Source organism: Lampetra fluviatilis, chromosome 45 (assembly GCF_964198595.1).
Source record: "Lampetra fluviatilis chromosome 45, kcLamFluv1.1, whole genome shotgun sequence".
Classification (NCBI taxonomy): Eukaryota; Metazoa; Chordata; class Hyperoartia; order Petromyzontiformes; family Petromyzontidae; genus Lampetra; species Lampetra fluviatilis.
Window position 1 is genome coordinate 5,361,900 of NC_136319.1, and position 14,985 is coordinate 5,376,884.

A 14,985-nucleotide genomic window follows, 5' to 3' on the forward strand; every position below is an offset into this window, starting at 1 on the left:
ACGTTCTGTAGATGTAGATGCCACTGGTTCTTCACGTTCTGTAGATGTCACTGGTCCTTCACGTTCTGTAGATTCCACTGGTTCTTCACGTTCTGTAGATGCCACTGGTTCTTCACGTTCTGCAGATGTAGATGCCACTGGTTCTTCACGTTCTGCAGATGCCACTGGTTCTTCACGTTCTGTAGATGTAGATGCCACTGGTTCTTCACGTTCTCTAAATGCCACTGATTCTTCATGTTCTGCAGATGTAGATGCCACTGGTTCTTCACGTTCTGTATATGTAGATGCCACTGGTTCTTCACATTCTGCAGACATAGATGCCACCACCGCCATTTCTTGTGACGGTTAAAATTTCGACTCTTCGTCCGAACAGGCAATTGGACATATTTGAACAGTTCGTTCGTATCTCTGAAAGTCCGTAAGTCGAGGTAGTCCCTGTACTCCCAACGCAATCACCTGGCTCGCCAACTCACCTCGATGTCGAATTGTAACCTTCTGGTCTGCAGCAGCCATGTGATCAATCACGAACGCAGCGTGTGATGGTGACCATTGATTCTTTATTAATTCATTATCATTTTCAATTATGTTCGCTTTAACATGACAGAGCCTCACAGAGTCTCAAGATCTCTTCATTCAAGGGAGTGTCCTGCCACAGTTCCTAGGAAATGTTTCACTACCTCGCCTTGTATGCAGGAGGTCGTGGGTTCGATCCTGACCCTGATGCCTGCTGCTTATTTGGAGTTTGCATCTTTCTCTCTGCACGCGGTTGCGTGGATTTTTTCTCCGGGGTTTCCCTCCACATTTAAAAACATGCGTTTTAGACTATTTAGATATTTTTTCTGCTTTCTATGTCCAAATCACGGGGCCACTTAGTTGATCTGCTATAATTTAGCAATGGCCAGGTCGCTTTTGAAAAATAATTAAATACCTTAGTGGGCTTTGCCTGGTAGGATGGGGATAGCTGAGTGTTGTATTTGTATGTGTTTGGGTGATTTCTTTACCTATCTTGTACTTTTCACTGCCATCGTGTTTTCGTGTCGTGTTTTTTTCTTGTAACATTCCTACCCCGTGCCCCGACTGGACATCTGTGAGCAGAGAGATTTATGAATCAAGGTATTTTACCACGATAAATATTCTGATTCTAATTGTAGGTTTATCAAAGGGCGCCACGGTGGCTAGAGAAATGTTGACTATCCCACCTGGTACGCAGGTCGTGGGCTTAAAGATCCCGACACTGACAACGCCTGCTACTGTATATTTGGTGAGATGTTAACTCCCTCGCCTGGTATGCAGGAGGTCGTGGGTTCGATCCCGACACGGATGACGCCTGCTGCTGTATATTTGGAGTCTGCGTCTCTCCCTCTCTCTCTCCCGTGGTGGTCACTGCGTGGATTTTTCTCCGGAATCCTCCGGTTTTTCCCCCCTCCAACATTCAGAATCAACGTCTCTACACATTTAAGAGAGAATTTGGCCGGTGATGCTAGAAAATAAAACACTGTGCCAGGATCCTGATGAATAAGCATCTTGAGACTTAATGAGGATGTTCTGTGTAGACAACCATCGGATTAAACCATCTGTAGCAGACCGAGAATGTGGCACTTGTACATGCAAATATATACATACGCACACACATATATACAATTGTAAACAAAGAAAAATACAAAGATCCTCCGTGTAGCCTTAACAGACTGTTGGGGCAAGTGCTGTTCGTAGCGAATAGCAGCAGCGCCTATGAAAGCCGGCACTGTGGCACACAAGGGGGGGGGGGAGTGGGTAGCCAGCACCACGCCCGGCCGCCTTTGTCTCCCCCAGTGGTGATGTTTACTACACCACCACGCCAGGTTACTCATTTGAGGAGAGAAGGCCCAGGACCGGTTCAGATAATCGTCAACCGGTGTTGGTGGCCGAGTTCGTAGCGCGACTACACGACCGCTCCCCACACAATTACAAACACACACACACATAGCAACAGTAGCTCCTGTTCACCACCAAGTGGCAGTGATGAGCCTGCGCTAGGCTCGGTGCACTTTGAGGCCACGTGCAGTGTCGAGGGCTCGGAGGCAGGTCACCAGACAGACCCAAGTGCCGTGGGTTAACCGAGACAATTGGCAGACGCACCACCTATTCTTCATACTGTGCCAAATTGATGGATTTTAGATGCCCAGCGCTCGGCTCGTTGTTGCGAGCATCGCTCCTCCACCCTCCGTTGTTGCTTCCAGGGCAAGTGCCTCCAACTGCCCAGTAGCCGCGTCCTTCACGAGCCTCCTCGAAAGAGGGCGATCTTGACACCGCTGGTACCGGTCATCGGCAAATCCACTCAGCTCCACGTCCTTCTGTACCAAATCAACTCCGTCTCTTCTCCAGTCTGTGTTGCGCCAATCCAGCCCCCTCTTATCCGGCCAAACAAAAGCTGCTTGGGGAGGCGATAGGGCTGTGCATGTGGGCAACATGACCCAGCCAATATAGCCTTGTATTCCGGAGCTCACCGATGGGAATATCCAGATCTATCTGGAGGTGTGAGGCCCCTCACACAATCCAGACCGCAGGTTAAACCGATGGATCGTAGGCAGGGCCAGCCTAAATGTTTTACACCGGTGCAATGTTCCTCTTACTAGTAGGAACCCACTGGTTCCACCAGCCCACAGGGGATTGTCTGACCGTCGTGCAGGGAGGAGCTGGGTGGGGAGGGGCTGGGTGGGGAAGGTGGGGCTGGGTGGGGTGGGGCTGGGTGGGGCTGGTCACCCCATGGTGCCCTTATAAAACTCAACGTTTAACCTACTCACGCCGGCTTGTGCCCGCCCTCACAGTCGGCCATATTTGCGGAATACACCACGCCACCGTTGACCCTGGCCATTGACCGAGCAACCCAACGTTCCTACCAGCTCCCTCCGCAGGAATGTGTTTTAAAGGGATCCACATTTCAGAAGCATACAGAGGGGAGTGCATTACTGTGGCCGAAAAGACCCGGTGGTTCGAGTGAAGCGACAGGCCAGGTAGTGATAGGTTTTTACCCTTTCAACTGGTACAAAAACTGACACCTTTATACAAGGCATCATGTTTGCAATAACCACAACACAAGCAGTCAAAATGCAAACGAAAAGAAACTCTGATAATGATATGCACCATCCTTGAAGTTAATTGGTCCACACGCGAGACAGCTTTTCTTAGAGCCTTTTTTGTACCAGTTGAAAGGGTAAAAACCTATCACTATATTTTGCCACTGGTAAAGGGGGTCTCAGTGTAAAGGCCAGGTAGCCTCCACACAGCGTTTAGCAGCCGATAGAAAAATGCTGCTCGACTGATTCAGTGAGACCTCTGTTGCCAAACTATAGATAGCCATGAGCACCCGCTCTCCACAGCTGTCCCATCACTCATGGGGAGTTGAGGAGGTGGAGTATTCGCTGGCACGAAATACCCAGGCAGGTGCTTTGTTTTGGGTTAGGCTGTTGGTAAGATCCCACCTCTTAGTGGCAAGCTCCAGGTCTAGCAGCAGAGCCTCCAACCCCTCAGATTGATCAGCAATCATCAGATCATCAATGTACATAACATGGTTGACCAATAGGGAGCCATACCTCGACCGCACCCGAGCATCGATCAGCCTCCCATTATATCTGTACCGGATGGAAATTGCTTTGGCACAGCCATAGAAAGCTTCTCAAACTACGTGGTCAAAGATGATGTTAAATAATATAGGAGTCAGAGGATATCCCTGTCGCACCCCCAAGGTGAACAGGGAATAGCTCCGATTCTCCGCCACGTAGCTTTACCGGAGACTGCCCATCATCATGAAGGCCTGATTGGTCGTATCACACACACACCTACCACGACACCCACACACACCTACCACAACACACACACATCTACCACAACACCCACACACATCTCGTTGTCGTCGGTGGCGGCTGGTTCTTCGCTTGCGAAAATCAGTGAGGAAGAAGAGGCCCATGTGGTTGGCAGGCGTGCAGGTGGCTGACAAGGCCGATCCTTGACTTGCAGATTTTGTGGCAGGTGATGGATTTGAACTCCTGACCAGTCCGTGGTGGTAGTCTTCCTGCGCCTCCGATTTTCTGTTAAAGCTTTGTGCATACCACTACAGACACACACACCACTACACACACACACACAAAGATCCCCCATATAGCCTTAACAGACTGTAGGGGCAAGTCCTGTTAGCGAGCACCTATGAAGGCCGGCACGGCACACGAGGGGGTGGGTGGCCAGCACCACGCCTGGCCACCTTTGTCTCCCCAGTGGCGATGTTTACACACCGCACCAGGTACTCATTTGAGGCTGAGTCGACCTAGGGGAGGCCCGGGACTGGTTCAGATAATCGTCACTGGTGTTGGCCGTGAGCGGGAATCGAACTTGTGTTGCCGGGTTCATAGCGCAGCGTAGCGCTAACCGCTACACTACCGCTCCCCACACACACACACCTACCACCACACACACTCACACAGACTCAGGCACACCTAAGACACGCTGAAGGCCGCTGTGAGTCTCCGCTCCGATACGGTGAACTCAGTTGAGTCGCAGTGAGCAGCAGATGCAGCTGAAGTTGTTGCAGTCGGGCTCATGCCACCCGCAGACGCACTGGGAGCACGGACAGCAACGGTAGAGCCTGGACTCACAGAGCTACAACACAGAGAGACACACAGAGACAGACACTCAGAGCCTAGACTCACTAAGGCTACAACACAGAGAGACACAGAGACAGACACTCAGAACCTAGACTCACTAAGGCTACAACACAGAGAGACACAGAGAGACAGAGACAGACACTCAGAGCCTAGACTCACAGAGCTACAACACAGAGAGACACACAGAAAGACAGACACTCGGAGCCTGGACTCACTAAGGCTACAACACACAAAGACAGACACTCAGAGCCTGGACTCACTAAGGCTACAACACAGAGAGACACACAGAGAGACACTCAGAGCCTGGACTCACTAAGGCTACAACACAGAGAGACAGAAACAGACACTCAGAGCCTAGATTCACTAAGGCTACAACACAGAGAGACACATAGACAGAGACACTCAGAACCTGGACTCACTAAGGCTACAAGACGGAGACACAGACACTCAGAGCATGAGCAGCAGAGGTACAGAATGGACTCACAGAGCTACAACACAGAGAGACACAGAGACAGAGGGAGACGTATGCAAATACAGAGAGATTAAGATGGAGACTAAGGGAGACAGAGAGAGACACAGATAAGCACAGACAGATAGATGTATGTATACACGTAGACGAAATTACTCGAGACAGAATGTGATGTAACCAGAACATTAAAAACCACGTCAAAATAATTTCAGATTGAATTTCGATTTAAAGCTTTCGTGACTGCAAGGATTCATCTTCTTGGTTCTTTCGGTAAAGTCACGTAGAAGGGAAATAATAAAAATAAAACATAATAAAATAATATAATATTCTATTATTTTATTATGTTGTAATAAAAATAAAACATAATAAAATAATATAATATTATATAATTTTATTACGTTAAATTTTTATTATTTTATTATTTCCCTTCTACATGACTTTACCGAAACAACCAAAAAGATGAATCTCAGATTGTGCACAAACGATTGACAATTTCTCAACGAGCTCATGAGGATCTTTGAAATCGCGCAAAGATCTCAATCAATAAAATCAGACACCTCAAGTCAGACGAAATAAAAATCACAGATCTCTTGAAACGATTAAAATCGCGTCCAAACCATGCAACAAAAGCAATTGAAAAAGCGATTTCAAAGCAAGCGGAAATCACTCAAAAGTCATCGAAAATATCGCGGAAAGATCTCCACAAAACCACCATTTGACTGCTTGTGTTGTGGTTATTGCAAACATGATGCCTTGTATAAAGGTGTCAGTTTTTGTACCAGTTGAAAGGGTAAAAACCTACTACTATATTTTGCCACTGGTAAAGGAGGTCTCATAGTGTAAATGCTTACCCCGAGCTCTCAATACTCTGATAGTGCGCTGTTTTTGAGTTGTACGCCTTTTGGCGTCATCTGGTCCAACACCAGTGGAGACTAGGCTCTAAGAAAAGCTGTCTCGGGTGTGGACCAATCAACTTCAAGGACAGTGCATATCATTATCATCATCAGAGTTGTTTCTTTTTGTTTGCATTTTGACTGCTTGTGTTGTGGTTATTGCAAACATGATGCCTTGTATAAAGGTGTCAGTTTTTGTATCAGTTGAAAGGGTAAAAACCTACTACTAAGTTTAGTCCCTCGGGGTTAATGTGTTTTTTTTTTAATCCGTTCCTCCAAAACACCGCCGTTGGCCAAATTGAAAGGCTCGTCGAACATGGGAACTGGGCATTAAGAGCGAACCGCCGCGCGTGCTCGCGTAACGTAGTAACAAAAATTCTAGATTTGAAGCTTTCGTGACTGCAAGGATTCATACTCTGAGGTTGTTTCGGTAAAGTCACGTAGGTAAAAAATTAATAATAATAAAATAATAATAAATGAAAACAACTAAATTTCGATTTAAAGCTTTCGTGACTGCAGGGATTCATCTTCTTGGTTCTTTCGGTAAAGTCACGTAGAAGGGAAGTAATAAAATAATAAAAATAAAACATAATAAAACAATTCTCACGACGTTTCGGCCACAACGCAAGTAGCCGTCCCCTTAAATCGAAATTATTATTTTATCTTTAGACGTGACTTAACCGAAAGAACCAAAGAATAATTCCTGCAGTCACGAAAGCTCCAAAATTAAGAAGATCTTAAATACTGGTTCAGGGTCGGGGGGAGGGGTTTATCTAAATGTGGCAGCAGGCAGGGGCTGGGAGGGTGATCATCATATTCTTGGTTCTTTCGGTAAAGTCAATAAAACAAATCTCACGACATTGACTGCAACACAAGCGATCATCATCAGGTGTGAAATCCACAGCAAGAAAATTTGAAGCGTCGTGAGAATTTTAATTGTTTTATATTTTTATTATTATATTATTTCCCTTCTACGTGGTGACTTTACCGAAAGAACCAAGAATATGAAACCCTGCAGTCACGAAAGCTTTAAATCAATTGTCATCGTTAATCGACGGGGGGGGGGGGGGTGGGGGGGGACACTAGCCGTACCGCTTGAGACTCATTGAGATCACGCAAAGAATCCCTGAATCACCAAAGACCACGCACAATCAAAGGACGGACGAATCGTTACGTTTAGGAAAAAGAATCACAAAAGAAGCTTCCCAAAGGATGTAAATCACCCCACGATTGTTGAAATGATAGCAACTAATTTAGATTTCCCTGGGGTCAGAGGTTAGAGGTGGCAGGGGGGGGGGATTGGGGTGGGGGTCAGGGGGGGATGTCCCCCCCTCCCCACCACCCCCACCACTCCCCCCCACCCCCCATCCGGTTGCTCTCTCACTGTTGCAGTCGCAGCAGGAATTGCAGCACGAACCAAAGCTGCAGCCGATGCCGCTACAATCACAGAGGTGGGCGCGGGTGCTTCTGAAACGCTGAGCAAGGCACTCGCACACAGACACAGGCACAGTCAGACGCGCACACAGACACGCACACCGTCACACGCACACAGACACGCACACCGTCACACGCACAGTCAGACACGCACACAGACATGCACACCGTCACACGCAGTCAGACACGCACAGTCAGACACACACAAACACGAACACAAACACATGCACACAGACACGCACAGACACACGCACACACAGAGACACAGAGACAAAGACACATAGACACATGCACACAGACACGCACACCGTCACACGCACACCGTCACGCACACAGACACGCACACACACAGACACGCACACTGTCACATGCACAGTCAGACACACACAAAGACACAGACACACGCACACAGTCAGACATGCGCACAGTCATACACAGACAGACACGTAGACACAGAGTCAGACACGCACACACACACAGATACACACAAAGACACACAGACAGACACATAGACACGCACACACAGACACACAGTGTACTAGTGGTGAGTGTACTAGTGCTGAGTGTATTGGTGAGTGTATTGGTGAGTGTAGTGGTGAGTGTATTGGTGAGTGTATTAGTGAGTGTACTAGTGGTGAGTGTATTGGTGAGTGTCGTGGTGAGTGTACTAGTGGTGAGTGTACTAGTGGTGAGTGTAGTGGTGAGTGTACTAGTGGTGAGTGTGTAAGTGGTTAGTGTGGTAGTGAGTGTACTAGTGGTGAGTGTACTAGAAGTGAGTGTAGTGGAGAGAGTACTAGTGATGAGTGTAGTGGTGGTGATAGTCTATTTGTTTGTGTTTCTCCCTTGCGATGGGTGAACGTTGAGCTTCATAAGGGGCACGGGGTCACCAATAAGATCTTCGTTGGTCTGTGATAAGGCAGGGGGCACTGATAAGGGGTTCACAGCTATTCAACACGCTCAAAGTTCGTGGCCACATCTTCATTGGCTTAACTAGTTCAGAGGGTAATTGGTTTTTTACCCTTCTATCTGGCAACAAACTCTGATAATGTATGCACTGTCCTTGAAGTTGATTGGTCCACACCCGAGACAGCTTTCCTTAGAGCCTAGTCTCACATGGTGTTGGACCAGATGAAGCCAAAAGGCACATTATCAGAGTTATGTTTTTGTTTGCATTATGACTGCAGGTATTGTGGTCTATGTAAACATGACTCCTTGTAAAAAAAGGTGTCAGTTTTGTTGCCAGATAGAAGGGTAAAAAAAACAATTATCATATTTTTACTGGCAAATGAGGTTCCAATGGTAGTTCAGAGGGTTTAGCTTTAGACAGCCGAGATAGTTTGGCGCGAGCGGCCTCACGTTGGGACGAGGGCAGCAGGAGTCGAGGCAGCCGGTCACCGTGGGAACTCGGCAATCACAGCTCCGAGCGCAGCTCAGGCAGCAGTCGGTGCAGGAGGAGGAAGAGGGGGGGGAGCAGCAGCCGTCAGGGTCACACGGGGAGCCTCCCCTTTCCTGCGTGTACACACACACACAGAGACACAGAGAGACAGAGAGACACAAAGACACAGAGACAGAGAGACAGAGAGACAGAGAGACACAGAGACACAGAGAGACAGAGAGACAGAGACACACAGAGAGACAGAGACAGAGAGACAGATACACAGAGAGACAGAGACACAGAGAGACAGAGACACAGAGACAGAGGCAGAGACAGAGAGACAGAGACACACAGAGAGACAGAGACAGAGAGACAGAGACACAGAGACAGAGAGACAGAGAGGCAGAGAGACACAGAGAGACACACAGAGAGGCAGAGAGACACAGAGAGACACAGAGAGACACACAGAGACAGAGAAAGAAACAGAAAGAAATGCAGAGAGCGATACACCGATAGAGATAGAGATCTAGGCTGTATCTAGGAAAGGGGCAGTTACCCCTAGTGTGTAGTGTGGTGTAGTGTATAGTGTAGTGTATAGTAGTGTAGTGTATAGTAGTGTAGTGTATAGTGTAGTGTGTAGTGTAGTACAGTGAGGGAAAAAAGTATTTGATCCCCTGCTGATTTTGTACGTTTGCCCACTGACAAAGAAATGATCAGTCTATAATTTTAATTGTAGGTTTATTTGAACAGTGAGAGACACACCGGTGTGCTGTACTAGTACACTACACTACTATACACTACACTATACACTACGCTACTAAACACTACACTATACACTACGCTACTATACACTACACTACTAAACACTACACTATACACTACGCTACTATACACTACACTATACACTACACTACTAAACACTACACTATACACTACACTACTAAACACTACACTATACACTACTATACACTACACTACACACTAGTGCTGTACTAGCAACCAATTGGCACATTCTGTTTACGTGACAACCTTTACTAAATGGCTGTGTCGGGTGATGGCGGGTCGAACGACACATTTACATATTTACGCGATTGAACCCAAAAAACCCTCTTATGGATGATATTGGTCGCGAAAGCCTCCTACGCGTTAAACAGAGTCAGTTCAATTTGTTGCTGTCAATCTTTGGCGTCAACAATGCCCATTGAGCCCGCACCGTCCAGCAGCAACGCAGTAGCAGAGCGAGCGCCAGCAACAGGACGTAGGCCCCCACGATGGCGACGAGGAGGGCGGGCAGAGGGAGAGGAAGAGACCAGATATTGGGTGCTTCGGTGACCGCGTAGAAGGTGACGGGCTGGAGTTGCATCACACACACACACAGAGAAGACAAAGACACACAGACAACAACAACAGCCATTCGCCACAGTGACGTCACCACGACGCTTGTGCCAGGCCATGTGCACCTTGAGGCTACCACGTGAAGTGTCGAATGCCCGCTGGCAGGTCACGGGGCAGACCCAGCAGGTGCCACGGGTCGACTGACTGAGACGACTGGCTGATGCACCACCTGTGCCCCCTACTGTGCCAACTTGCTGTGCTTTAGCCACGCGGCGCTATGCTCGTTGTTGTGAGCGTCGCTCCTCCTCCCTCCGTTGTACACACAGACACACAAAAAGACAAATATCCCCCATTGTAGCCTCAACAGACTGTTGGGGCAAGTGCTGTTAACGAGCACCTATGAAGGCCGGCACGGCACACAAGAGGGTGGGTGGCCAACAAAACGCCCGGCTGCTTTTGTCTCCTGAATGGTGATGTTTACTACACACCGCACCAGGTACTCATTTTAGGCTGCGTCGACCTAGGGGAGGACCAGAATCGGTTCTGATAATCGTCACTGGTGTTGACCATGAGCGGGAATCGAACTCAGGTCGCCGGGTTCGTAGCGCAGCGTGCTAACCGCGACACCACCGCTCCCCATTCGCACAGACACACAGAGACAGACAGAAAGACAGACAGGCAGAGGGACAGACAGGCAGAGAGACGGAGAGACAGAGAGAGAGAAACACAGGCAGACAGAAACAGACAGACAGGCAGAGAGACGGAGAAACACACAGATATTGGCATAAACACAAAGACAAAGATCCACCCCCGTGTAGGCTTAACTAACAGACTTTTAGGTTACGTGCGGTTTGTGAGCATTGGTGTAATTTGACCTTCTTTGGCAGCATATGTAGCCAACCGTGCTAATCTATTGGTCTCTATGGGTCTGGGTATCTGTGGGTCTCTGTGTATTTATATAATTTTACTGCTATAAATGTTCACACGATATCAGCCACTTTGTTGCACTGCTATGATTTAGTGACAGTCAGGTTCGCTTCTGAAAACGAAGTTAATTAGCTAAATTAAAAAAAAATTGTTTCGAAACAAACATTGGGTTTATACTCTTTGGGTCTTTCGATAAAGTCATGTAGATAGAAAAATAATAATTAAAAAAATCACGACGTTTCGTTCGCAACACAAGCAATCGTCTTCAGGTGAAACAAATATTTAAAAAATACTTTTTTTTTAAACACATTGTCCTGCGGAGGGAGCTGGTAGGAACGTGGGGTTGCTCGGTCAATGGCCTGCAGGGTCAACGGCGGCGTGGTGTATTCCGCAAATATTCCCGACTGTGAGGGCGGGCACAAGCCGGCGTGAGTAGTTTAAACGTTGAGTTTTATAAGGGCACCACGGGGTGACCAGCCCCTCCCCACCCAGCCCCACCCCTCCCAGCCCCCACCCTCCCCACCCAGCCCCTCCCCACCCTCCCCTCTCCACACAGCCCGACCCCTCCCATTTTTTGATGCACGACGGACGGACACAATAATCCCGTGGGCTGGTGGAACCAGGTGGTTTCTACCAGTACAACGCATTTATATTCATGCAATCTAACCCAAACAATCGTATTATGGATTCAGATTAGTTTGCTGCTATACTGCTAGGAACCTCCTGGTTACACCAGCCCACAGGGGATTATTGTGTCCGTCCGTCCGTCGTGCAGGGAGGGGCTGGGTGGGGAGGGAGGGGCTGGGTGGGCAGGGTGGGGAGGGGCTAGGTGGGGAGGGAGGGGCTGGGTGGGCAGGGTGGGGAGGGGCTGGGTGAGGAGGGTGGGGCTGGGTAGGGAGGGGAGGGACTGGGTGGGGAGGTTGGGGAGGGGCTGGGTGGGGAGGGTGGGCTGGGTGGGAGGGGTGGGGCTGGGTGGGGAGGGGCTGGGTGGGGAGGGAGGGGCTGGGTGGGGAGGGGCTGGGTGGGAGGGGAGGGACTGGGTGGGGAGGGGAGGGTATGGAGGGGCTGGGTGGGGAGGGTGGGCTGGGTGGGGGGTGGGAGGGGTGGGGCTGGGTGGGGAGGGGCTGGTCACCCCGTGGTGCCCTTATAAAACTCAACGTTTCACCTACTCACGCCGGCTTGTGCCCGCCCTCAGAGTCGGGCATATTTGCGGAATACACCACGCCGCCGTTGACCCTGCAGGCCATTGACCGAGCAACCCAACGTTCCTACCAGCTCCCTCCGCAGGAGGAATGTGTTTAATGTCGACGATAATCTAGTAATGGCCAGGTTGCTTTGTTTGAAAAGAGCGAAACATCAGCTCAGCGTAGCCTTACACCTGGTAACAGACAATATAGTTTAGTGGTCAGTGTTAGTCTATGGGCAATGTTAGTCTATGGGCAATGTTAGTCTATGGGCATTGTTAGTCTATGTTAGTCTTCGGGCAATGTTAGTCTGTGGGCAATGTTAGTCTGTGGGCAATGTCAGTCTATGTTAGTCTTTGGGCAATGTTAGTCTGTGGGCAATGTTAGTCTGTGGGCAATGTTAGTCTATGGGCAGTGTTAGTCTATGGGCAATGTTAGTCTATGGGCATTGTTAGTCTATGTTAGTCTTCGGGCAATGTTAGTCTGTGGGCAATGTTAGTCTGTGGGCAATGTTAGTCTATGGGCAGTGTTAGTCTATGGGCAATGTCAGTCTGTGGGCAATGTCAGTCTATGTTAGTCTTCGGGCAATGTCAGTCTGTGGGCAATGTTAGTCTGTGGGCAATGTTAGTCTATGGGCAGTGTTAGTCTGTGGGCAATGTTAGTCTGTGGGCAATGTCAGTCTATGTTGGTCTTCGGGCAATGTTAGTCTGTGGGCAATGTTAGTCTGTGGGCAATGTTAGTCTATGGGCATTGTTAGTCTATGGGCAATGTTAGTCTATGGCAATGTTAGTCTAGTCTATGGGCAATGTTAGTCTATGGGCAATGTTAGTCTCAGTAGCTGGTATCGGTAACACTTAACGCGTTACTCACCGCCATTCGCGCGGCGACGATCTTCTGCCGAGAAGTGAAACGGAAATGTAGCGAAGATAAAACTTTAAAAAAAAATACTTTTGTTACTTAAAATAACACCGTGAGTTTAGTTTGTTAACTTACGCGACGCAGGCTTTGCCTAGGTTGTGTGTGACTAGGCCGCCATTGGGGGCGGTTGCCATGGACACCAACTCCCCACCACCCCCCTCCACCACCGCACAAATCTCCTTCTCGGCGAGGTTTAAACTCGAACGGCGATCGATTCCCCGCCGATTAAGAGACGGAGACGGCTTGGGAGTGGGTTAATCGGCGTCGGTTGGGGCCGATGGCAGCGGATGCCGACGGATTGTGACCGATGATCGCGTTACGCTTTTAAGCGGATTGACCGACTCAAAGCCGCCAAGGATCATGGCAGCGGCGGTGGGGGTGGTGGCGTCGCCATGGAGACCGCGGGGTGGGGGTAGGGGGCAAGGGGGTAGGGGGTTAGGTGGCGTCTCCATGGAGACCGCGGGGGTGGGCAGGGGGGGCGTTGCTACGACCGTGACGTCACGCGCGCGCGCGACTAGATGGGGTGTTTGACGTCACGCCTCTAGCTAAGAAAAGGTGTCGTGACGTAATCGTATCTTAACCTTGTCATAGCTATTGAAATATGATGTCATGTATTTATACTGCAGCAGGAGAAATCCCCCAGATGGTCCAGTGGGAGGCACGCGGTGTAAGAACGTGACGACATCAACAAAGCCTTAGGGGCCGTCCATAAATGACGTCACGCACCTAGGGAGGGGGGGGGTCAGACATTTGTGACGGGGGGGGGGGTTGAGAAATGTGACGTCACATTAAAATGCGCAACTTTAAATAAATATAGACTACACGTTCTACTTAGTTAAATAGACTTTTAATAAATGTTTCCTCCTACAGCATCAGAGTGCAGCGCCAGATTATATACGCACTACAATAACGACCCCGTGCCCCCTTATCTCAGCGTTCATCCTATACACTACACTATACACTACATTATACACTACACTATACACTACACTATACACTACACTATACACTACACTATACACTACACTAAACACTACACTACTATACACTACACTATACACTACACTACTATACACTGCACAACTATACACTACACTTTACACTGCACAACTATACACTACACTACTATACGCTACACAAACACACTACACCACTATACACTACACTACTATACACTACACTATACGCTACACTAAACACTACACTACTATACACTACACTATACACTACACTATACACTACACTACTATACACTACACTATACACTGCACAACTATACACTACACTTTACACTGCACAACTATACACTACACTACTATACGCTACACAAAAACACTACACTACTATACACTACACTACTATACACTACACTATACGCTACACTAAACACTACACTACTATACACTACACTATACACTACACTACTATACACTACACTATACACTACACTACTATACACTACACTATACGCTACACTAAACACTACACTACTATACACTACACTATACACTACACTATACACTACACTATACACTACACTATACACTACACTACTAAACACTACACTACTATACACTACAATACACTACACTATACACTACTATACACTACACTATACACTACACTATATTATTATCATTATCAGAGTTGCTTCTTTTTGTTTGCTTTTTTGACTACTTGTGCTGTGGTTATTGCAAACATGATGCCTTGAATAAAGGTGTCAGTTTTGTACCAGTTTTAAAGGGTAAAAACCTACTATATCACGTTCTGTTTACGTGACAAACCTTACTAATTAGTTGGCTGTGTCGGGTGG

At 48.2% G+C, this 14,985-nt stretch overlaps 1 protein-coding gene across 3 annotated transcripts; it reads right to left on the reverse strand.

Annotated features, from left to right (window-relative positions):
• Positions 1-206: 206 nt before the first annotated feature.
• On the reverse strand, positions 207-13,578 carry LOC144947533 (uncharacterized). Of its 3 annotated transcripts, none has more exons than XM_078876755.1 (5): positions 13,248-13,578; positions 13,125-13,145; positions 10,022-10,159; positions 8,790-8,942; positions 207-4,632 (listed from the first exon to the last, which is right to left on the reverse strand). In XM_078876755.1, exons 2-5 carry the CDS (start codon positions 13,128-13,130, stop codon positions 4,519-4,521), a joined length of 411 nt encoding a protein of 136 aa, XP_078732881.1. In that variant the 5' UTR covers positions 13,131-13,145; positions 13,248-13,578; the 3' UTR covers positions 207-4,518. The 3 variants fall into 3 exon arrangements, with proteins under 3 accessions (XP_078732881.1, XP_078732880.1, XP_078732882.1); XM_078876754.1 differs by having other exon boundaries at positions 13,125-13,148; XM_078876756.1 differs by adding an exon at positions 7,384-7,474 and having other exon boundaries at positions 13,125-13,578.
• Between the last annotated feature and the right edge of the window lie 1,407 nt (positions 13,579-14,985).

Bases quoted from the DNA above. Each gene is read 5' to 3' on its own strand.
- LOC144947533 (XM_078876755.1), bottom strand. The intron at 8,943-10,021 runs GTGCGGGCTCAA...GTGTACACGCAG, and splicing joins TACTGCGTTGCTGCTGGACG to GAAAGGGGAGGCTCCCCGTG. The intron at 4,633-8,789 runs GTGAGGCCGCTC...TCTGTGTTGTAG, and splicing joins CCTGCTGCCCTCGTCCCAAC to CTCTGTGAGTCCAGGCTCTA.